Source organism: Notechis scutatus, chromosome 5, assembly GCF_049901735.1.
Source record: "Notechis scutatus isolate UNSWTSFEM ecotype Mainland chromosome 5, rNotScu1.2, whole genome shotgun sequence".
NCBI lineage: Eukaryota > Metazoa > Chordata > Lepidosauria > Squamata > Elapidae > Notechis > Notechis scutatus.
In genome coordinates, this window is record NC_142013.1 from 46,305,679 (window position 1) to 46,331,699 (window position 26,021).

Below are 26,021 nucleotides of genomic sequence, written 5' to 3' on the forward strand. Positions count from 1 at the left end.
GTCATTTATACATTAATTCAGATTTGTTACAGGAGCCCAATACAATGGTTGTTGTCATTTTGATGACTTTGTCATGTTTTTTAAAAAGCAAGGCACAATATTTTTAAAAGTTTATTGCCCTGATTCTTATAGGGCACTAGCTGATAACCCAGCGTTGTCTGGGTATTTATTTATCCCAATCCTGTATTAGACAGGAATAGCAATGTCAAGTGGCAACCTAAGTGCAGCATGGGCTCTCCTCCCTCCTTCCATTAACGTCTCCGCAATTCCTGAAGAGGCGATGCCAAGAGCCCGGCCTCTTACAGGCTGGAGAGTTCCTGGGCCTGATCCAGCCATCCCAGATCCCTTTGGGCCTTCCTAGGGCTCTCCCAGCACAAGCTGAAATGGAGAATTCCTGGGCCCGATCCAGCCTTCCCAGGCCCCTTTGGGCCTCCCTAGGGCTCCCCCCCGGTCTCTTACAGGCTGAAATGGAGAGTTCCTGGGCCCGATCCGCCTTCCCTAACCCATTTCCCATGGCTTTATTGTACTTACTTTTTGAAGAGCTGCAGAAGAGACTGAGCCACATGGCAGAGAAGCCAACGTCTTTTATTCAGAAGCCGGTGAAGCTGTGTTGGTCTCATAGTAGTGCAAGCAGGCTCCCTTACGAATGCCCCCTTGTGGAGTACTGTGAAGCCATTACCATGGCAACTCCACTCCGCTGTAAGCTGTATCTTATCAGAACACGCATCCCAAAACACCCCAAGGGGTATTAGGGGTATCTTACCCCTCACAGTATTTCTTTCCAGAAAGTAAGTCATCTGTGTACCAAGTTTGGTTGAAATTGCTGAAGGAGTTCCAGAGTTATGCTGGAACACACACACACACACACACACACACACACACACACACACACACACACATACACGCACACAGCCATTTTTATATATATAGAAGATAGAGACAGGTAGGTAGGTAGGTAGGTAGAAAAATAGATAGATAGATAGATAGATGATAGATAGATAGATAGATAGATAGATAGATAGATAGATAGATAGATAGATAGATAGATAGATAGATAGATAGATAGATAGATAGATAGATAGATAGATAGATAGACAGACAGACAGATTATTTTGAAAAATATGTGTCTATACCTAATAAGTAGAAACTGAAGTTTTTAAATATATTAAGAACTAATATTTCACTTATGCCTCATAGAAATTTTATAGCAGCTACTGTCCAGCACCAAATGGTAAAAATTGATACTTGAAAAAGTATATTAATATTGTAATCTTGTGGTAATAAAAATATTTATCTATAGGTTTGTAATTCTTCTGTTTTATTTGTCTAGCTTAATGGGATAATGTTTCAGCTAACTACCTTAATTTACTTCATATGTGATAAATTTGGACATTACCTACTACAGTATTTATTTAACCACAGGATTGATAGGCTCCTTAGGTTGCATAAACTGTGTGACAATATTTCATGTTTTCACCAGGGGTATCTTGAAATCTGATACATTCTGATAGAGATCGTCAATGTGTAACATTACCTTTATTAGTCAGTGACTTGTGATGTGGAAAAGTACTAACATTAAAACTAAAACAAATATATTCTACAGATGCAGATTTCCCTTAGTATATGTGGCTTCATGGAATATTAGTTGCATTGGTATGTGCTTTTATGAATCATGTCCTTTGTTTTTCATCATTGTAATGTGAGCTAAAGATTTATTTTTACTCAACACTATGTACATGTGTGCCAGTTAACCAAAATTGCTTTCACATTCTGTTATACCATGTGGCAACACAAACACGTGAATCTGTATACTCTTATAGATGTCTTAATTCCATATGATTCTGTGTATATTTTATAGGTAAATAAAGCTTACAACTTAGGTATCTAGATCTAATTTTGCTATATGATTTATATGTAACCAGTACTTGTTTAAATACCTCCTTAAGATGTTTTTCAAAGATTCTATTAAAATTTGTTTTAAATTCTCTTTGTACACTCTAACTAGATTTTTATCCTTCATAATTATGCAATCAACAATGATTCCACTTTTTTGATAATAGATAACATTTGACTTCAGTCACCACTTCTTGACTTTTCCCCTGTTTTCACTCCTTTTTTTACATTTAATGTAGGAAAATATTGTAAATAATATTTTTAAAAGTACTAGAACAAGTTTTTGATATACACTGATTGGCAGTTAAAAGTGCTAATATGCATATATCATACATCAAGAAGAAATTGGACTGCCATTTGTCATAAATGGTGTAGGATCTCCCGCTTGGGTGGAGGGTTGGACTAGATGACCTACAAGGTCCCTTCCAACTCTGATGATCTGTTATTGTCATATGTCCTTTTTCAATACTTTCTATGCCACTTTGGTTTTAATTTGTTAAGTATCCAGAGAACAGATCTTTTTCAGTAATCAAATCTATATTCAGTCTTATTGAAAATATTATAGTGATAAAAATAGATTCCTAATTTGTTACGTCCAGGATCTTTTAACAGACAAATGCTTATTTGATGCAATACGAATAAAATAATTACATGAATTATTTTCATGTATATGGATATCTGTTTATTTGGATTCTGTATGCATAGATATGTAAGGTTCTGTATGTATAGGTAGAGGTATAAGTTAGCATAATAGATTTTGTGTGCATTGTCCTCCTGAATCCATTCATTTATTTCTTTTCTTACCAAAGAAAGCAAGAAGGGCAGAACTATGGATAATTTATGTTTTCTTGTTGCTTTTTTCTGAAATACAAACTGTAACTTTCATGTAAGCCCCAGTTAGTGCATAAGATGTTGGAAGCCACAGTGAGCATTACATTAGAACAGTAGAATCAATAACAGCTATTTCTATATTTAAAGTGATTTTTAATAACTTTGTCACTCATTCTAGTGCATTTTTACATGATCAGAGTTGAATTTATTAGATCTTGCTCCTATAAAAATACTGAATTGTTATCTATTTGTAAGTATGTCTCCCAATGCCCCCCAAAATGGAGTTTGCTTCCAAGTCACAATATACCAATTAGTGAATTGCTAGTCATATTCATTCTTAGTTTAAATTTTTCATTTTTTTACATAAAAAATATCATATGGGTTACAACCTGTGAACTAGTTCTTTGCTTCTCAGTTCTTTTGTGAATTACAGTATATCTGATACACTTTGTAAGAAGTAATGCTAATTTATATTTCCTTTTTGTTTCAGTCATTATTTAACCTGTTGGAATTTCGAAGGCTAGTCTTGAATTACAATCTACCTGCAAGTGCTCAAGATCTCCCTCGAAACCAAAAGGTATAACTATATAGACTGTCTTTTATTGTACACTGCCCAGAAGTCCCTCTTTGAGACACAAATGTAAACAATAAACGAACAAACACATTGTGGGAGGAGGCAGTTGCTATTTATTGGTAGATTTATTGTGTAGTATTGATAAGAAAAGTAGTTTAGTGATTATATCCCGCTGGTGCAAAAATAATAATCTTCTATTTAATATTAAGAAGACCAAGGAGGTTATAGTGGACTATAGGAAAAAAAGAGTAGACATTCAGCCACTGTATATAGAGGGAGTTCGTGTGGAACAGGTGGTTGAATGTAAGTTTCTCGGACCATCATTACAAATGACCTGACCTGGAGTGCAAACACCGCTGCTTTAATTAAGAAGGCACAACAACGGTTGTATTTACTAAGGATTCTTAGGAAACAACAACTGGCTGAGAGTCTACTGACTACCTTCTATCGGAGTTCAATTGAGAGTATATTATCCTACTGTCTCTGTGTATGGTTCTCGAGCTGCACAGTGGCAGAGAAAAAGGCAATTCAGAGGGTGATCAAGACGGCCCAAAAACATCATTGGCTGCTCACTCCCCTCTTTGGAAGAACTGTATAGGAATAGATGTAAGAGGAAGATACTTAATATATTGAATGACTCCTCTCATCCGGGACATCAGCTCTTTGAACTATTACCATCGAGAAGGAGATTTAGGGTATTAAGAACAAGGACGACCAGATTTAAGAACAGTTTTTATCCAAGTGCAATTTTGAGTTTGAATGCAGGGTCATAAGATTTTTGTGGAATTTAATGGCTGAGAGTAATGGGGTATTTACATTTTTAAATTGCATAGAGATTATTGTATGGTTGGTTGTGTTTAGTTTAATTTTTTTTTTCTTTTTAGTGGTGTTTGTCCAGTTTTACTTTGTGGAAGAGCACCTCATTTCGTTGCACCCGCTTGCGAGTGTAATGACAAATAAATTCTTATGTCTTATGTCTTATATTTCAATTATATTTAGGTATGTGTGTAGGCATATATGTATATACATGAATATTTCAAAGAAGTTGTGATAATATACTAACTTAGAAGTTTACAGAATAATTTTACAGCACTTTAAAGGTTAATGACATAACTGTATTTGGGACCAGAATATCTGTCACTAAGTGAAATAGTTGTTAGGAGAAACATCTCGTGTCTGCACCACTTAGTTCCAGTTAGTCCCAGTTGCAGTCATTAAGCGAAGACCTCTTTCTTCTCCTGACTTGCCCACTTGCCTCCATTTCAACTTCCCTGATCTGAAATATCTCGGCCTCATCTGTATTTTTATGACTGTTTTCCACTCCACTTCCACCTATCTCTGTCAGCTTCCAGCCCTTGCCATATCCATTTGACCTTCACCATCTTCATCCTTCTAGTGCTGATGAGCTGCATCTGGCTGAGTGTCTATTTTGAGTTAACATGAATGAGAGAAATAATTTGTTTCCATTTTTTTCAGAGATTTTTAATATGAAATTATTGTTTAATATGAAATTACTGATAAAAACTAAGATCATAATAGATGTATAACTAGCAAGCTATTAAAATGATAGTCCAGGTATAATTAATGGAAACACAAAGTTTTATTGCAAAGCAAGGGAGTACAACTTTGAATAGATCTGTGATGTGAAATGTATTAATTCGGGATGTTGCTGGCTTTTATCTTCTTTATAGACTATTGCTGGCTGTTAGCTTTTGCAAATGATCTGGAGTAGGGAGTAAATAAAACTTGTAAATCAATAATAGTTTATACAATTGCTGATCCATCAACTTATCAAACCTGTTGATGGGGGCGGGCTGAGGGGAAGAAAAATAATGGTTTACTCTAAAATAAACTGGAGTATTGGAGTTTGTTAATATTGTGATGAGAACATATTTAGCCTTTATTAAGAGGATGGAGTAATTGATTTATTGTTGCATTTCTTAATACAGGAACATAGAAATTTACCTTTTATGCGTGAATTAAGATACCTCTTTGCACTTCTTGTTGGCTCGAAAAGAAAATATGTTGATCCATCAAGAGCTGTTGAAATTCTTAAAGATGCATTTAAATCAAATGATTCTCAGCAGGTAATTTAAGAACTTTCTACCTTTAAAAAAATAGTTATCAAAATAGAGTTGGAGAAATGACACAAATAAAACATTACCAGAAGTACTTTACCTGATGAAATTTTCAGACTGGCTATTTTGTTAAAAAAAATATCAGTCAGTTGCAACTAATAAAGGATCCAGCTTTGTTGATTTGTCCAGATATTAGTAGATTTCTGAATTGTTCATTATTATTTTTTGTGGAATCATTTTTTTTCTTTTCTTTTTTTTAGATAAAACCACAGAGGTGGAAGGGTACATAGGCTACCATTCTATTCTGTATAAGAATCTAGGTTCAGATAAAAATATCCACAAAACCATTCAATAAATGGGAAATTATCTGCCTCAAATATTGAGTAGTTTCAATATTTTGACTTTTATTCTACTTCGCAGGGTATTATCTATAATATAACATTAGTCAAATCTGCAGTTTTTCTAAATTTTCCTTCTATCATATTTCCAAGTTATTAATAGTTTATTAATATACTAATTAATGTCCATGAGTATGAAAAATGTTCATCTAGGACAGAATGTTATGGTACCCAAATTGCTACATGTTTCATATTTGATAAGGAATTATTGATAGGCATTTTCTGAGTGTAATTCAAGCCAGTTTTATTGTCATGCCAATCAGCTATGATTTTAAAAGCTTTGTAATCAGAATATTTTGTAGTACTTTATTATATATTTTGCTGAAACCAATATATATTACTGTTATAGCATTCCTGCAATCTTTGAGTCTCTTAGGAGTCAGTATCTTTCCTTGAGCATAGAAAAAAATGGTTTCCAGTAATTAGACACCTTGCTGTTCCCCCAAATTTCTCAAAGATGACAAAATTTGAACCATATCAAAATACTTTCAGTATTCTGGGTCGCAGGTGTATATAAGCTCTCCTTATTTTAACTCTATCTGAAAAGGTACTATTAGTTGTTTGTAATATTGTTTTTGAACTTTAGCTTAACATTCTTTAGAAGCATCAGTTTTTTCATACTCTAGGTTTTCCAGAACTGCTGGAAAATTCTGAGCTGTGTATTCTTCTTTGATAAGTTACTTTATTCTGCCTCCTGATTTCTAAATGTTTCCTGTCTTGTTTTATATCTTCCCTTAATATTTTGCTCAATCACATTTAATTCTGTTATTGTGCTCCTCTTTCTCTTTCCTCCTCTTTGGAATTGTTTGAGTTTGTAATACCTTTTAGGAAGTTCAGCCTACATTCCAGGATACTTCTTGCCAACTACACTTGCCAACTACATCCCTGTGAGATAATTTGTTTTTTCTCAAACAACAATACATAGCAAATAAGTCTCCTATCACTCTTATTTCATGGGGTTGTTTTTTGTTTGCTTAGGGAAGACTACAGATTTTCTTCATTGGGTTAGTAAATTCCATCAAGATTTTCACTTTATGTATTCTTCCATTTTTTAAAATATCCAGATGTAAATCCAAAAATAGAGTTTTCTGAGGGGTTTGGAGTGGTGGTAGTGGATATAGACAATTCCTTTTTCCTGTTTCTGTTCTTTTAACAAATTGTGTTCTTCACTGATTCTTCACTATGGGAGTCTTCCCACCATTTTTACGTTATGTTTTATGTTTTTATGTTAAATCATACTGCCTTTCTGTATGTTCATGTCTGTCTGGTTCATTTCCCAGACACTGGCCAAATAGTATATAGACACAACAAAAGCTACGAATTTTGTAGCCCAATATTTTTCCTGATTTAAGTAAGTTTGTCCTAATGGAATAATGTTGGATAGGGTATAAATCTTGGCTTTATTGCATGGGATGATCTCCAGTGCAATAACAAGATACAAGTTAGATTTCCATCTTTCTGAAAAAGATCATTTATCAATCCTTATGAGGCGAAATCCAATTTATATCAATTCTTCCCATGGATTTCTTTAGATAACAGACCATGTGTCTCATTTTCACATCCTTTCTGAAAGTAGAAGTTATATTCATCTTTCCATTTTTTGTCCTTTTTATGGATCTAAGATATGTAGGAGAATTATAGCTGAAGCTTCAGGATTTTACTTCCTAGATATTTCAAGTTACTATGATGTGAGAATGGCTACTTTTTACGGCATGTAATCATCTATAGGAATGTAGGTAACAATCAGATAAGAAGCAACTTAGCTTGCAGAAGGAATGAGGTGTGGCAAATATCTTAGAAGGGACCCTTTCTACTTTCTTGGACTATAAAAGTGAGAAAGAGGAAATATATACCTTCAGACTTGCAATTACTTGCACCCTTACAAAAAAGAAACATCCAAGTTTGATGTTTCTTGTTCCAATTGCCTTGATGGGCTCACATTAACAGTACCATTCCTTCTGTGGATAATCTGCCCAATGTCTAGTCTGCAGCATCTCCTCTTCTTAATTGGGTTAGTAAATTCTATCAAGAAGGACATTCTCACAGACCATTATACAATATCATTTTTACCCAAATGTATTTGCAGTTTTTAATAATTCTGTAACTTCCCGGTTTGCTTTTGAAGAGGTCTCTTCACAAGTTGATGGGCCTACACGTAATCTGATCCTCAGACCAATGAGACACCAGTTACCCTAAGTATTCATTCAGGGCACAGTTACCTTTCCTGTTTTGCAAATTCTATTCTCTCCCCCTCTACCTCCTGTATTTTGTCGTCTTAAAAGCTGCCTTCTTCCATGAGGTACAGAATATTTTGTTGCCTTGTTTCTGATTGTTGGTCTTGTCCATTGTGCTTGTTTGTCAACCTGATTTTCTTCCTTCTAGAGATTTGCTTCATCTTTCAGGTCCTGTTGGTTTAGTAAAACATAATCTACTTTAATGAATTGGCCACTTAGTGCCTCATTAATTGTAATTTTTCTTGAAAAACTATGCTTGCTACAAATATATGCTGAGCTATTTTGGTAAATGGTTCTCACTTCATCACCACTTCTATATTTTTATTTATACTTTAAAATTCAATTTCAGGCTAGAAAATATGTTAGGAACATGCCAGTGACCTGCAATGTCAAACTCTTGTTATTGCTTCATTGACAAAGTCCTGATAGTTTTTCATGTTTGTTTATTATAGTGCTTTTTGTACTTCCAAGTCTTGCACATACTTTCCAGTGATTTTTCCCATATTCCTCTCTTTATGTGTTTGTTTATTACTTCCCAACAGCAAGATGTGAGTGAATTCACACATAAGTTGCTGGATTGGTTAGAAGATGCCTTTCAAATCCAGGCTGAAGAGGAACAGTAAGTAACTCTTGTAATATTAAAGATTAATGTATAATTGAGTGTATTTTGCCGTGTTGTTCACTCAGTATTTAGCATCAGAAATCTTATGTAGTCCAATTCTTGTAATCCTTATGATTCTGAAATCAATGCAACACAACACAATATTTTTGAATAAGGGTAGCTTAGATGAAAAATGTTATCCATGCAGTTCATGTAAGATAAGCTGGTAGAAGAGTGAAGCAGGCAGATGTAACTGCATGTTCTTGTCATAGATTATCTGGATTGCTTTCCTCTTCTAGAATAATACAGTATGAAATTATTCATAATGCAGCTATTTCAAGGTAAGTTTAGGAGCAGTTTGCTTCATTTTATCAGATTTATCATAAATATTTTCTGTATGTATGAAAATAATTTGTCCTATTTGATTTGACATATTTTAAAGAAATTAATATTTGAATATAGTTGAAAATCACTTTATGGATTCTGGCTGAAAATTTGGATACCAATTTCATGGTGATGAGATGGTGAATTAACCTCAAATAATTATAATTGACTACTATAAGTTCTGAATATAATATAATGGAGGGAGTTTCATTGAATGCAAATATTTGTGTGCAACTATTTGATTAAAATATATGGAATAATTTGTACTTAGTTTTAAAAAAGATAATTGTGTTTTTAGGAATGGAGAGAAGCCTAAGAACCCAATGGTAGAACTGTTTTATGGCCGATTTTTAGCAGCTGGATTTCTTGAAGGTATTATCCTTGAGTATATTTGTAGTTCAATTTCTCTACTAATATTTTAATACCAAATGTAGTACTAAATACTTCTTTAATAATAAAGCCCTAGAATAGAATAAAAGCCCTAGAATAACAAGGACACCTCCATCCCCTATTCCACCCAAAGAAAATGTCCCACTTAACTTTTATTATATACTGGGAAGAAACATATTTTCCCAGCCTGTATTTTCTTATCATGGTTCTGAGATCTTGTTTGTTTATTTATTTATTTATTTAGAAAGGGAGGATGGAACCTAGTATTTAATTACAGCTTTCACAGATATGTACAGTGGTTCACTTGTAGCAGACATTTGAAAGCATATTTGATAGACCAGTTAGATCATGTTTAAACAGTTTTGTTAAAAGGTAGTACTGTTGACTATGTATATTTCCTGTTGAAATCTTATACCTCCCTCTTCTGATAAGGAAAGAAATTTGAAAATACAGAGATGTTTGGCCAGTATCCACTTCAAGTTAATGGTTTCAGAGATCTTCATGAGTGCCTAGAGGCTGCCATGGTTGAGGGAGAAATTGAATCTTTACACTCAGAAGATTCCGGAAAATCTGGTCAGGAGGTAAGTGATATTATACATTTGGCAATACTGATAACCCTTTCCATTATACAAACCTGTTTAAAATATAGATATCTCCAAATATTTTGGTAAATCATTTATTTACCCAAACAAAGAAGAGCTTAATGCACTTTATGTTTATTTGGATTTCAACCAATTCTTAAATTTCTGTTTTAAGAATATAAGTCTATATCTGAAATGTGGAAGCAGGGTTCTTTTATCTACTTTATCCTCAGTTGTTTACCAGCAACCTGATAAGGGATCACTGAATCAAAATTTCACCAAAAAAGCAGTAAAAACAGTATTTGAACCACAAGCATACTGCTGACATCAGAGAAAACCACTGAAATCATGATATAAAACTATTCATACAGTTTATAATATAAAATCAAAAGATTAAGTCAGGTGAAACAGTTGTATGATTTTAATGATTAAATTAAAATAAATGATAAACTAGTCAAAGCATAATCAGTGGTAGATTAATTTATATGATACAATGTTTAAAGTGCTAAAAACTTTATTTTTTGCATTCCAACGTGACGGTTATGTAGGGAAATGTTTACTGGGCCAGTTACCCAGCTACTTTATTCCTGGTATCTAACTTGATGTCTTTAACCACTACATCCAACTTGCACTTACATATGCATACTTAAAAATTATAAAGATTTAAGTATAAAAGAAAATATTTTGATTCTGTAGTAGTTGCAAATTCCTAGATGGCTTTCAAATTTAGAGAAAAGTGCAGAGAAAAGTTAAGAAAGGTAAAACATTGCTAAAGAAAAAAATATGTTACCGGCTAAGAAAAATTAAAGAATAGATTGATCTGAGATTTGGGGGACAAAAACTAAAAGCCTAATCTTATAAGTAATTTGGTAGCTTGGTCCCTGACATATAAAAAACTATAAAAAACTCCAAATTTTTCTGATCATTCTCCTTCTTATGTCACTCCCAATTTCCCTTCTTTCTTCCTCCTAGAATGTGATCATGTGGAGGATCTGCTTTTTTCAATTCAACCAAGTGTTGATCCACAGGTTGTGAAAGAAATGGAGTGGCTTAAGTTAGTCTATTCAATATGTTCTATTCTTGGTTCCCCAAACCACTTCATTCTTATGTTCATACAGAATTTCAAACTCTTTTTAAGAATGATCTGTTTTGTTATGGCATATATTAAGATTAAAAAATAGAAAATAAAGCAGAAATAATTCATATTATTTACATATTTTACTTCCATGTCAGAAGTAGAAATAATACATTCATAAAGCAAGATATAATAGTATAAATTTACATGTTAAAATTCATTTATGTATCAGTGTTCTGTTAAAGTAAATCTTGTTTTTCCATATCCGATTGCTGCACTATTACATAACTGTCTATATATTTTGTCTCAAAATAGTTATATAAAAATTTGAAGTAGTTTCTCAGAGTGTGTAATATCTTTGTGATCTATTAAACCATACCATGAATGTTAGTTGTATATAAGTCACAGCTGACTTCAGAGAAAAGCCTAGTGAAACTTTATATAATAATGTTCTATTCAGCCCACAGCTCTTCAGAGAAAGTTTTCCTTATCATTTAAGCAATATTTAGTTCAAGCCATGGCTTCAAGCTACCTTATCTAGTTCAGGGTTGGCCTTGTTCAGGTTCTAGCATCCTTTAAACCTAATTCCTTTTACACAGCATATCTAAAACTTAAATGTGGTATGGCTTCATTTGATCTATATCTGAATACTTCCCATCATTGTTCCATGTTTGTTCTTCACTGCAGCAAAAAAGAGAGACTTATAGTTGTTAGGGTTTCTAAAATATTTTTTGTAATTTATTTAATGAAAAATGAAATATTTTTGCTTGAAATATTTATGCATAGTGTTTCTTTGAGTAATCATGAAGTGGGCAAAATAATATTTTGGGGAACAAAATGCTAAGAGATTGTGTTAAGCTTGTAACAATTCTCTGCTCCTTAGTCTTTCTAGAGCTTCTTTAAAAAAATCAGCAGGATAATTGATAAAAAGTAAACCCTCTTATTATGAGTATTCTGTCTTTCAGATTCATTATTAAGTGTTACTGGGCCACTACACAATGTTCACTCAAAAAGATAGAGTGGATATAGATTTAACGGATATATGTTAAAAGGCCAGCTTTTTGAGATATAAAAAAATAAGACCAAGATAGATCACTTTAGAATTTTTTTCCACCTTTAACATATAAGCTGTATAATTCAATTGAAAAATGAAGTGAAACTTTTAAGGTAAAAAACTATAAAAAATACAATAGCATGGTTACATAAGCGTGCACACTCTTAAATAATACCGTATTTGCCGGCGTATAAGATTTACGACTTTTTGCCCCAAAAACATGCCTCAAGTGGGGGGTCGTCTTATACGCCGGTATATCCACTGCCGGCTGGATGCTTGTTGACGCAGCGAAGGCGCCTCTGGCTTCCCGGATCCCCTGCGTCGCTTCCGCTTCATCCGCTCGCCTCGCTCCGCCCGAGGCTGCAGCCTTCCTGCTCTTCCCACGGCCCCTGGCACTCCGCCCCTGCCGCTGCAGCCCCGGGATTTCTGGAGGGCGTTTCCGGTGGTGGTGGGGGTCGTCTTATACGCCGGGTCGCCTTATACGCCGGCAAATACGGTACTTTGTTGAATGACCTTTTGATTTTCTAACAGCATTCAGTCTTTTGGTAAGAGTCTATCTGCATGGTACATCTTGCCTTGGGAATATTTGCCCACAGTCCGTTGCAAAAGTACTCCAAATTTGTCAGATTGCAAGAGGATCTCCTATGATCAGCCCTTTTCAGGTCACCCCACAGATTCATGCCTGGGTTCTGGCTGGGCCATTTCAAAACTTTAATCATCATCATCAGGTGGAGCCATTCTTTAGTTGATTTGGAAGCATGTTTTGGGTCATTGTCATGTTGAAAGAGGAAATTCCTTTTCATCTTCAGCATTTTAGCAGAAGCCTGAAAGTTTTGTGCCAAAATAATATTTACAACTGTTCAAAATTTCCTCCACCTTGACTAAAACTCCAGTTCTGGATGAAAAACATTAGCCCCAAAACAGAATGCTGCCACCATAATGCTTCACTGTGGATATGATGTGCTTTTGGTGACGTGCACTGTTGCTTTTGCAACAAACATAGTTTTTGGAATTAATCCACCTTGGTCTCATCAGACCATAATGCATTTTCCCACGTTTTTTTGTGAGACGTGATGTAGGTTTTTGCAAAATCTAGCCAGGCTTGGATGTTTTTCTTTATAAAAAAGGCTCCCATCGTGCCATTCTACTTCATATGAAGAATATAGAAGATTGTTGTCACATGTACAATAACCCAGAATTGCCACAGCTCCTGTAATATTGCTGAAGGCCTCTTGACAGCCTCCTAGACCAATATTCTTATTTTTTTCATCAGTTTTGAAGGAACATCCAGTTCTTGGTAATGTCACTGTTGTGCCATATTTTTTCTACTTGTCGATGACTGTCTTCAGTGGGTTCTATGGTGTATCCAATGCCTGGGAAGTTGTTTTGTATCCTTCTCTTGATTAATATCTTCCAACAATGAGATTCCTTTGATGTTTTGCAAGCTCTTTGCAGAACATTGCTTTTGCTGTAAAAGGCAACTCAGTAAATATTAGAGAAATCCTACTAGAGCACCTGAACTTTAAATGGACTTGATCACAGTCACTTGGCAAATGTGACCTGACCTCTGACAGCAAAGGAATTTGAGACCGATGATGTGCTTGGCACTTCCCTTGGCCTCAACTTGGTCATTTCCCCTTCAGTTGGTTAACTCTGAAAGAATCCACTTTCCTATTTGTAAGAGGGTGTATATATTATCTACATTATTGTAAGTTTTTTATTATTATTTCCACTCAAAAAGATTATGGTTTGTTTGAATTATGCATCTTATATGTTATATTAAAGGTGGAAAAAAAATCTGAGGTTATTTATCTTGGTCTTATTTTTTACATTTCAAAACCTAGCATTTTAACAGAGCTGTGTAGGTGTTGTATATTCACTATATTAAAGAAGCAAGGCAACCTTCAATACATTAATGTATTAGAAATTCAGTATATTAATGTGAATAAATTTGTCAAAATCTTGTTTAGAATAAATTTCAGTGTCCTTCAAATTGACCTATATATTTACAGTGGTGCTTAACATTTTGGCAACCCTTTTGAATTTTTAATAGTTCCTCATATTTATGCCCTGTGATTTGTTATTCAACTAAAACATTGTTCATTTATTTATTGAGAAAAATATATACACATGTATATCCTTAGGATGATTTTTCTAAATATATATTTTACACATTTATTTGGGTTCTCTTTATCTAATTTTAGAAATTATGTGGAAAACAGAGCATGTATGCAGAAATATTAAAATTATGTTCAACAATCACCACGTGGTTTATTTAAAAAGAAATTAGTGAGGTGCCATATTTTATTTTTAGTTCTGTAGACCAAGGATAGTAAAAAAGGACACCTGATTTGAGAGCTGAGGATAATATGTATAGATACTGATATTCTAGGAATTCTTGTAATTTATCATATCATTGAGAATTTTGAAAGTTTTGAAGTTTTAAATGTATCCAAATTTTGAAGTTTTAAATGTATCCAATAAGTCAGAATTTTTTCTTGTTCTTCACTGTTTATGTAGAGTGTCTTAAAGTGTCATCTTCAGGACAGGGTTGTTACTAGAACCAGCATAAAAAAATCCAAGTTGTTCAGGTAGGAATGCATTAATAAAATGAATAATATTGGATTAAGAAGACTCCCCACTCTTTAATGTAATATTTAACATTTGTATGAAAAATAAATTCAGGTGTGTATGGTTGGTATTAAAAGTTTGTTAAATATTTTTGTTTGGTAGATGATAGATTCATATTTTGCGAATAACCATTATGTGCACTTTTGTAATATATGGAACATAATGTTAGAACCTTAAAACATAGATTTTTGTCTTAACAAATCGGCAGTCATACCTTGAGGAAAAAATTCATGTCTGAACAGATATGGAAATGTCTCCTATCTGTCATGTCACAGACAAATGTTTTGGATCTTTCAACTAGAATGAGTGGAAATGTTCACTTTTTAATCACAAGTTAAGCTTATTTTAGGGGCTACCTTCTATTATGCCTTAGCTACTTAAAGGAAATATGTGCATAAGTTTATTAGCAAGTTACTTTTTGAGTAGGAGTTAGTTTCTGAAATGTGTCTAAAAATATCTCCACAACTATTGGGCTTTCTTTGTAGTTAACATTTTTCCCATTTTTTTTTTTTTTGTCCTGGTCTTCTCTAAGGTTCTAGGACAACACCTTTACTAAAGAGTTTCTCAGTGCAATTACTCCATTCAAAATTCAGCCTAGTGAGTTGGAATAAAGAGAACAGATCTGTTCATTATCTAGAAAAAACAGACACTGCAAAATTGAAATTTGTATGCATCTGACACATTTTGATATAATGTTCCAAGGTCAGTAAATTAGATTAAATATATGTCTAAAAAAAAGAAAAAAGTATGGAGTGCCATTTCCAATTTTAACGTGTTATTGTAGCACTTTAATCAATTTTTAACTTTAAACACAAGTCAGATTGCATAGTATCAATTCACAGAGCTATCAATAGGGAATGAATAAATAAACATATTTGTTGATCATGATATAAAAATAGATTGCTGTAGAAATACCAATTATTACCTTGGACAAGGTACAGTTTTTTTTAATAAAACCAATTTGATAAATAATATTAATGTAGGTACTGATACCACCATATATTTGTATAGTCATTGTGATAATATTTAACATGAAAGTTTAGTAGGTGGAAACCAAAAAACAGGTTTTGGTTTCAAAAAATTGTGGAAGGTAAATAATGTGTGCTAATCTTTAATATAATTGTAGTTTCAACATACTTTGTATTTTGTATGAATTTCCTGAAGCATTGTTCAGACATGTATTTAATTGACTGCCACTTTTATTAAGATCTGTATCTTATTAACAGTAGAAGCATTATTCGAAGCATATAAATCATTTCCCCCACTTAAAAAATCTGCCAGTACCATGGATAGCTTGAATATATTGTTTGAAGATGACAGTTATAACCCAGCACATCTAAGGGCAACAAGTTGGGTAAGATTCAATTGTATCAATCTATGCTGCAAAATATGTTTTTCTTAGAACACAGAAATATGTTCTAAGTTGAGAATTAATTTTTAAAAAATTTGATCTGATTAAAATACATTTTTTCTTCTGTTTTCTTTCAGCACTGGTTCACTGAGTTACCTCCAGTCTTGACCTTTGAGCTCTCAAGATTTGAATTCAATCAAGCTTTGGGAAGGCCAGAAAAGATACACAACAAATTAGAATTCCCTCCAGTTTTATACCTAGACAGGTACAGCTCTTTATAGAACTTGATAGTTGGGTAATATAATTTGGGATGTAATATTCAGAGAATAATAATCTAATAATCAGTTCTTTTAGTTGCTACAATTTAATATAGTAGTGTGACAAAATGTATTTTCCATTTGTTTTTCATCCCCATATATTCTTATGACAGAAATTAGAGGTTGAACATCTGGTATCTCTTTTCCATGTAGGGCTCTAATCTATATTGGATGATCCTAACAATTATTTTATTAGCATGTGAAATTAAGCATATTATGCAATAATTTGCATATTGTATTCAGTCTTCTTTTTTGGCATTGGAATGTAGATTGACCTCTTCCAATAGAGTATTGTCTGTCTATTGGCATCCTTTAGCACAGTGGTCACCAACTAGCGGGCCACGGCCTACTGTTGGGCCATGAGAAAATTTGGGTGGGCCGCAGAGAAATCTCACCCCCAGAGCACCCCCCCAAAGCAATTAATCCAGGCTGCGCAGAAACACAAGGCTGCACCGCTCATATGGCCTGCGGGAACCCTCCCTGCCCACTCACTCCTTACCCGGCAAACTTGCCTGCTAAATTGCTATTTTTCCTTTTTACAACCATCATTCTGCTGTGCCAGGAGATTTAGATTAGCTAGGAAGCAGGAAATGGTTGGATTTCTTGCTTTCTAGCAAGTCTTTAGATCTTCAGCTCTACTTTTAAGCACAGCCGAACCTCCCTTAGAGCTGAAGGTTCTATTATTCAGTGCAGACTCACGGCAAGCAAATTTGAGAGACTGAACTAGCGGATGGCTGATAGATAGATCACTCAATGATTCTGTGAGCAACTCAATCTGCCTGCCTGCTTTGCCTGATTTTGGGTAAAAGTTGCTCTTTTTTTATAAAAAATTCAACATTTATATACATGGTGCGTTGTGAGTTAATTTTGTGAGTTTGCTTGCTAGCAAATTTTATGAGTTTGCTTGCAAGCAAATTTTATTTGACAGACTGAGCTAGCCAATGGCAGATAGATAACTCTCTGAATGAATCTGTGATTCTGTGAGCAACTCAATTTGTCTGCCTGCTTTGCCTGATTTTGGGTAAAAGTTGCTCTTTTTTAAATAAAAAAATCAATATTTACATGCATGGTGTGTTGTGAGTTAATTTTGTGAGTTTGCTTGCTAGCAAATTTTATGAGTTTGCTTGCAAGCAAATTTTATGTGACAGACTGAGCTAGTCAATGGCAGATAGATAGCTCTCTGAATGAATCTGTGAGCAATTCAATCTGCCTGCCTGCTTTGCCTGATTCTGGGTAAAAGTTGCTCTCTTTTTTATAAAAAATTCAATATTTATATAAATATTTATAATATTTACATACAAGACATGCCCAGCCAAGACATGCCCAGCCATGACCACCAAGCCACATCCACAAATTAGGCCACGCCCACAGAACTGGTTAGTGGTCCCTGGGATTTTAAAATTATCGAGTTTGGTGGTCCCTGAGATCCAAAAGGTTGGCGACCTCTGCTTTAGCATATCTAGTTGGAACTTCTGAGTTCAGAGATCTTTATTTATTAAATTTGAAAGATATTCCTTGTTTTTCCTTGCACGTTTCTCTCCTCAGTATCTATATTGATATTGCTATAATGTTGCTTCTTGTCTTTTCTACCAGTTTTCTGAAACACTTTCTCAGTTCCTTTCTGAGATTTCTGTCTTGTTGACAATTTCTGCTGTTCTGATATTCAGCTTGTTTTCTTCGCTTTCTTCATTTTTGGCATTGTTGTTTCACATTCATTCTTAATGACAAGTTCATCCCATAATTCTTCTGGTTCTTTATCAGCGAGGTTCAGGACTTTGACGTGATCCCAAAGTTTTCTTTGGCAATGATGGGTATATGTTCAAGATCCTATTGTGGAAATAGACTGGCTTTTCTTTTTCTTTAGCTTAGCTTGATACTTGAGCAATTTGTGATCTGTTCCATAGCCATCACCTGGCCATGTCTTTAATGCTATAACTGAGCTCATCAGTTAGATGTTTTAAGATAGTATTAGCTGAAGAAATTATTGCGGTTGCAGAAATAACTTGTTCTCCTGCTTCATTTCAGTTTCCGAAGTCATACAGTTCAGCTACATTTATGTTTTTAAGAAGAGTCTAACAGTCATTTATCTAAATTGGTATAGGTTTTCCTACTTGAGCAGGGAGCTGGATTAGAAGACCTCCAAAGTTCCTTCCAGCTTATTTTATTCTATTCAATTTTCTGCTTTTAATATTTCCAACTTTTGGCATTTCAGTCTTCAGTCACAAGCAACACATATTGCTTGCATTGTTTCGTGTGCGCATGCACACCTTCCTGGCCCCACCACAGCCAGCCAGGGGGTCGCAATGGGAGGGGGTCACCTGTAGGGAAGCTTCTGCTGCGGCTGGCGCACGTTCCTCAGCCAGCCCGGATTTCCCAAAAGAAATAAAAGGAGTAGCGAAGAGCCCCAAGGAGATCTTGTCAGCTTGGCCCAGCCATGGCTTTCAGACACACACACACACACACGGAGAGTGAAAGATTTAATGTAAATCTTACAAAACTTACAAATATTTTATAAAACTTTATTTTAAAACAAAAACAAAAATTTAAAACATAAAAATAATGAGTCTTTCAGATGAGTAATATCTATGTTTCAAAAGAACAAATATATTGAAGATTACCCTGGCAATAAAAGCTTTGAATTTGGCTAAAGGTGAACAATACATAAACATGAATTTTTCTACTAGTTTGCCACCTGCTTGCCACCCCCCTAAAAGCTGTTCAAAAACCTTATGATTTAAGATATATTTCAGTTTAGTGTGAGGGCCACCAATTAATCTATATATCTATAAAAAGGTATTTGACCAATTGAAAATATAATGGTGTCATATTTGGAAAGCAAAGAACAGACTTGACCTATTTCATTTAAGCACAGAATTCTAGAATTAATGTCATTAATGGTAAGCAGAAGCACTAAATGCACACATTGCTAAACTATGCTGCAGATGAATCAGAATTGTTTTTGTTCTAACAGGTATATGCACAAAAACAGAGAAACTACACGAATAAAACGAGATGAAATCAAGAGACTGAAAGAATACCTCACAGTATTGCAGCAGCGATTAGAAAGGTAACATAGAAATTCTCCAGCAGAAGATAATAATAGAATTTAGTTTACTGACTTTAAAATTTAAATTTCATATGTTATAGTAGTTTTCACTGGCCGAAGTTATTTGTGTGTATTGTCTCTCATTAGTTTAGGCTAATTTTAATTGATGCTTCTTGGCATTAAAATAATCCAAGAGGTATCAATTAAATAATCTCTTAATCTACTAAATGGCAGCTGCTTATCTCAAAGATTTTAGTTGGCTGAAAGCCATCTATCTTGTTTGTGTTCTTTTGTAGACCTGTACTTCTATTCTTAGAAATCACAGTTTTGTATCATGTTTATAAAGTGAGTGTGTTTAGAACACTTTTAATGATAACATTTGAAATGTTTATGGCAGATATTTAAGCTATGGTTCTGGTCCTAAACGATTCCCATTGGTAGATGTCCTACAGTACGCGTTGGAGTTTGCCTCAAGTAAGCCAGTATGTACATCTCCTATTGAGGATCTTAGTACTAGTGCTCTTCCTAGCGGTCCTCTGTCAACACATGCAATACCAAGGTAAAACTGTCTCTGATCTGTTGAATATTTCTTGTTAAATTTCCTGAATCAATTAATTAATTGCTAAATGTTTTAAGTAATATGAATATTTTATTATCTGTTTATGAAAGTGATTTTGAAAACTTTTTTGTGATATGTGCAGCCTTATGCAGTTGGTAGCACTAATGGATTCGATTTACATGATACTTAAAAAAGTGTCATAATATATATTTAAACTGCATCAAAAAAGACACCATATTACAGAACATTTAATAAAATTGTTCACAATTAAAGATAATAAAGATGTACTTAAGTTTCTTAATGTGTAAACATTAATAACTTTTATAGTTGGAATCAAAAGGATTTCCAAAACTGGAATAGTAAATTTTGAGAAAAATGAAGGATGGGGATGGAATCCCAGGAACATAGTTTTCATTTTTTAAAATACAAATAATAGCAACTGTTCTTTGTATTTGGGTCTCACGGAAATAAAAATATGAACAATTGATACAAATATTAAATATATTTATTGATGGTTTAATTTTGTCAAAAATGCATTGCTTCTGTTTACTTTCACTAAATTTTTCATATTCTTAACAAATGTAGCACAGCAGAACAACAGGGGCCTTCTACAGAAACACAGAGCGCAGCACCTGCACAGCGATCAGTTATACACAAGCCATTTACACAATCACGGATTCCTCCAGACCTACCCATGCATCCAGCACCACGGCACATAACTGAAGAGGAGCTATCAGTACTAGAGGACTGTTTACACCGTTGGAGAAAAGAGGTGGAAAACGATACTAGAGGTACAAATTCATATATATATATATATATATCCAAAAGAGGGAAATTTTATAGCAGGGAAAACATTGAAGATAAATATTCTTACTGTTTTCCAAAAGTGTAATGTATTTTGTTAAATTGCATATAAATATTTTAAGAATGAAACAATATTTAGATGTAATAATAAAAAATAATAGTGTTTGAATCAAAGGAAATTTATGTAGCCTCTCCCAGAGTTCACTGGATAAATGAATGGTACCTTTATAAATTGGATGGGTGGGTGGATGGATGGATGGTTAAAGATATGTGATAAAATAATATTTCATACAAATTGATATTGAACAAGCCAGTGTTATGATACAATTTATTTATAGAAATTCCATTTTAGATAATCCACAGTCATTGTTTTAGAATATGACATTTCTTTTTTTGTTACTTTAGATTTGCAAGAAAGCATAGCTAGAATACAGAGAACAATTGAGTTAATGTACTCTGACAAATCAATGTTGCAAGTAAGTACTCTTTTTGTATAATACAACATTTTTAGTGGTACATTTTACACATGTTAAGAGTTTAAATACATTTATATTACTATCAAGACAATGTAAAATGCCTGTGTTTTTGAAGATTAAGATATGAATCTTCAGCACAAACAAGACCTCCTAATGTACTTTCCAATTCCATTTTTCAGGAGATGAGTGATTATCAGTTTCAGTTTGAGTAGCAATCATTATGTTATTTATTTTAGTTCACCATTTGTAACTTGAATTTGAACTTGTGGATATAAAACAGTTATGAGCCGATATATAAAGAAAGCAGTAAAGTCTAGTTACCAGCAAAAGTACAGAATGTATCATTTATTCTCCAAGAATCATATTGCTTATTGTCAGTCTGCTAAATTCTTATGCAGTTTCAAACTGGAACATAAAGAAACTAGATGTTAATACCCTGTTTAAACATGACAATGGTCAATACTTGTAAAATATTTCAGGTATTGGTGAGTGAAATAAAATGCAGGGGACATTTTTTTATCAGATATAGTTAAATACCTCATTCATGTGTTTTATATTACCTGTTTCTGCCATTCATAATCAGTATATAAGTTCAAAGGGATATATAATGCTCTTTATGTCAGGAGCAAAACAAATTTTACTTGGAAAGTCTGCAGTAGAAACATCACTATTATTGCCAGAATGTAATTGCACAGCTTTGCATGAGCAGGTGAAAAAAAAACATTCTTGTATTTTTATTATGACAGAGTTGCTGATCCATAGTATCTTGATTTTATTTGATTTAGGTTCCTTATCGGTTACATGCGGTATTAGTTCATGAAGGCCAAGCTAATGCAGGACATTATTGGGCATATATTTTTGACAGTTATCAACAGAGGTGGATGAAGTACAATGATATTTCTGTGACAAAATCTACTTGGGAAGAGCTTGAGCGTGACTCATTTGGTGGTTATAGGAATGCAAGTGCTTATTGTTTAATGTATATCAATGATAAAGAACCACTTTTTATACAAGGTAATATATAATGTTGCTCCCTGTATGTGAATAATTTAATATATTACAATATTCATATTACTAAACAAATCACATAATATTTAGTATTGCTTGAGACTGAGAGAGGCAAGGAAAATATAGTTTAATCTGAACATACCTATCTAAATTTTTTGTTGTGATTCAGTTTGGATACTGCTGAAACGTAAATAAAAGGCCTCTGTAAAAGCAGGTATGTACATGTATGATACATTGTGAGCTGAAGGGGAAGGCAGGGGAGAAGTGCCCTGTTCATTGCATTGCTTCCATTTTCTTCAATCCCTTTCCATACAGTTCCCTAAAATAAGTTACACACATATACTTTAGAAACTGCATCAGCTGATTTCTGGCCTAAAATTCTTGCTGAAAAATTGTTCATCCAAAGCTTTTCAAAGCATTGATGCTGATGAATAAGAAAGGTGTTTCACCCTTCTCATAACAGTTGACTAATCCATCTGCAAATCATTATATAGATGGAACGAAATAAAGAAAAATATTAAATAATAGCCAAGTTTTTTTTTTTTTTAAAAAAAAGACTAAATAAAGCTATATAAAGTCTGAACTGTCACCTGTAGAAGATTTGATATTCTGAATGACGTTATATCTTTATCTCTTACAGAAGAATTTAACAAGGATACTGGGCATATGATAGTTGGATTGGATACCTTACCTCCTGATTTAAGAGATTTTGTTAAAGAAGACAATAAACGTTTTGAAAAAGAGTTAGAAGAATGGGATGCACAGGTTTCTTTGAAAACTCAACAGGAAAAAATATCCCCTATGCCCAGGATGCCTATGTCATCTACTGCCCGAGGTTAGTAAGGAAAGTAGTTTTATAATGCTTTTTCCTTCTATCAATATTATAATTAAAAATATCACACTACGGTAGCAAACATAACCTGCTGTGCCATGAGTGTCCAAGAACAAGAGTGTTCCATCTATACTTGATATATAGACTACTTTATATCTACCTACACCTAATAGCAGCTAATACTTAAAATGTGCAAGCATATTTCTTTTTGCTGTTAGTTAAATCAAGTCCCAAAGAGATATCATGCTAACTTATTTATAATAGACTTTTCCTTTTTATACTAAAAAAATCATGGAGAAGAACCAGAGTATTTGGAACAACCCTCAACAGCTGATTTCTCAAAACAGTTGAAAGAAGACTCTATACGAGCAATCACAAAAGCATTTACTGAACAAGAAGATAAGAATCCTGAAACGATTATGCACATGGTAAGGTTCTTAATATATACATTTTTAAATTTTAAAACAATCCTACTAGCTCTGTTTTAGTATACTGTACATAACAGAGTTTCCATTTGTTTTTCAGCCTCCTCAGATGGTTGTTTCCTTCTCTAATTGACTATTAGAAATTGTTATAGAAGATTTGGAACAATTATTATTTTACATTAGTTATTACTGGCTAAATAAGTCACATTATGGCAAGCTTTGAATTTACTTATTTCTTTATCCTGTACCAAAGAAAAACTGTATGTTTTCTTGGAAAATTTTTCTGGATGAGACTAGGTGCTGGTATCTTATTAACATGTAAAAAAAACTGCCCCTTTTTGCCAGATGAAATTGAAAATTGGTTTGAAGTACGCTTTCAGCAAATGTTTTAAATCTCTTGACCTTGCATGTAGGCATAAGAATTGGGAAAAGTATGAGATTGATGTTTATTACAAGGGCCCTCTTACATTGCATTATTTGGATATGAGCACTAAATATCTGTTACTGCATAGTGATAATATATTTTCAAATGAAAAGACCAGGCAAGTAGATATAATTTAAACTATTTCTAGAAATAATAAAATCATGTCCTTGAATGTTATACCCAGAAACAATTTTACAATTGGTCCACTGCAAAGTAACAGTGAAAAGAATCTTGCCATCTTTCATTATCTCAGAGCTGTAGTCCAATAGCAAGTTCAGAGCCAGTAATTAATTCTTGGAGGATACTGTGCCAAGGTTAAAGAAGAAGGACTGCACAAAAGCACATATGTCACTGACTCCGTTTCTTCGCAAGAATACTGAGTACATTAGTATTTTTTCCTGAAGCACTGACAATAGGCATTGAATTGGCATAAAGAGAAAGGTTTTTTGATATAGCATATTAGTAAGGCCATACAAGTGCCTTGCATGAGTGACAAGAAATATTAAACTTATTTTTTTCATAAAATGGAAAAAATCACCTCTGTAATTGGCTATTTTCCTGAAGTAGCCAAGGGTACCACAAAAAATGGAAATTGAGCATAACTTGTTTTTGAAACATGTAGCCAGCCAAAAGATTAAATGAATTGGCATGACCTTGCTGCAGATGCTGATGCACTTGAAGTCAATGTCTACAGTAGCTGTTGAAACAGAAAAATGTTACGTTCTTGGATTGATATTCTTATTAATACCAATTTGTAGGTGTAAATGCCTAAACAACAAGGTGCCAGTTTCTTTGAAATTTACATTTTAAATGATTTCACATTACTTCATTTTAAAACTAATCTTATGTTTCAAAGGAAGAAGTACTGGAGTAAGTTGTACTGAAGGAGAAGATATTCAGGAACTATAGATAAGGACGGATAGAAATTAATAAAGAAATATGGATAACATTTAACCAGAATCAGTATCCTAACAAAAGCTTATATGTACTTTCAAATAAGAAATTATAAACTAATTAAATATAAATGAAAATCAACATGGAGCTTTATTTGAATGTATTAAGTTTGTTTTTATTCTTACTGTTGATACAAAGTATGTTCAGAGCATCTGGAAATAAAGCTGTTTATAAATGAAGTAATAAATTGCATACAAATGAAGAGGAACATAACAGAATAACTGAGTTGGAACCTTGGAGGTCTTCATACATATAAAAATTTATATGGATTACAATAAGGCCTGTTAGTTGTTACTAATGATATAGCATCATTTGTTAGGGTTACCTATTAATAATTCTGACAATGGAGCCTGGCATACTAGGGTCCATATCGTGAAGAATTGGACATAACTTAATGACTGAACAATAGCACTTCTATTTCATAAACAGTTAAGAAAGAGGGAGACAAAGCTTTGTTGCTCAAATACGAAGTGTATGTTACTACATACATACAGTGTATTAAAGATAAGTGAGCATATTTGTGTTTATAAGCATTTTCATTTTAAAGTATGCATTCTTAAATGAAAGGAAAAACGTTAACATCTCTTGACAGCAAAAATTAATAAAGTTAAAACTGTAACATAAATTCTGATTGGTTTCTGGTCATTTTGAAGAAGAAACCATCAACACTAGGGTAAACGCACCCCACAACCAACAAATTTAACCCATCTCTGTCCTTGAAAATCCATGTGCATAAAATATGTCCATTACTTCTTTGCTAAATCTTTTCCCAAAAAACATTGTGTGTCCTTTTGGATATTGTGGGTTTTTAAAAATATACATTTATAACTCCCTAATAAAACAAATAATTAAAAATTAAAGATACATATAAATATAGAATAAGATTGATAATATTCTCACTGCAATTGCAGTTTATCCGATAATTTGATAAATCTATTATCAAATTGATTTTTGTTTTCATTTATTTTTTTAATCTACAGAATTCTCATAATGACCCAATTGGAACAGCTCCAAATCAAAAAGTTGTAGAAGTGACGATTCCTGATATAGGGACATACGTGGTTGAGTCAGAGGAAGGGGGTTATGATGATGAGGTATCAT

General features: G+C 33.5%; 1 protein-coding gene across 9 annotated transcripts in view; it reads left to right on the forward strand.

The window, feature by feature from the left end:
• Nucleotides 1-26,021, forward strand: part of USP25 (ubiquitin specific peptidase 25) — a 50,489-nt gene that overhangs the window by 14,126 nt on the left and 10,342 nt on the right. For 2 of the 9 annotated variants that reach the window (XM_026664112.2, XM_026664113.2), the window contains exons 6-18: nt 3,215-3,301; nt 5,248-5,385; nt 8,551-8,627; nt 9,292-9,365; nt 9,816-9,964; nt 16,213-16,340; nt 19,364-19,459; nt 19,836-19,997; nt 20,583-20,788; nt 21,207-21,277; nt 22,063-22,291; nt 22,926-23,120; nt 23,415-23,545. In XM_026664112.2, the coding sequence (XP_026519897.2) occupies nt 3,215-3,301; nt 5,248-5,385; nt 8,551-8,627; nt 9,292-9,365; nt 9,816-9,964; nt 16,213-16,340; nt 19,364-19,459; nt 19,836-19,997; nt 20,583-20,788; nt 21,207-21,277; nt 22,063-22,291; nt 22,926-23,120; nt 23,415-23,545 (1,743 nt within the window). Of the gene's footprint in view, nt 1-3,214; nt 3,302-5,247; nt 5,386-8,550; nt 8,628-9,291; nt 9,366-9,815; nt 9,965-15,263; nt 15,427-16,212; nt 16,341-19,363; nt 19,460-19,835; nt 19,998-20,582; nt 20,789-21,206; nt 21,278-22,062; nt 22,292-22,925; nt 23,121-23,414; nt 23,546-25,900; nt 26,015-26,021 lie in introns of those variants that run through there. The other 7 variants (XM_087966659.1, XM_026664114.2, XM_026664109.2 and 4 more) reach the window with 6 other exon arrangements.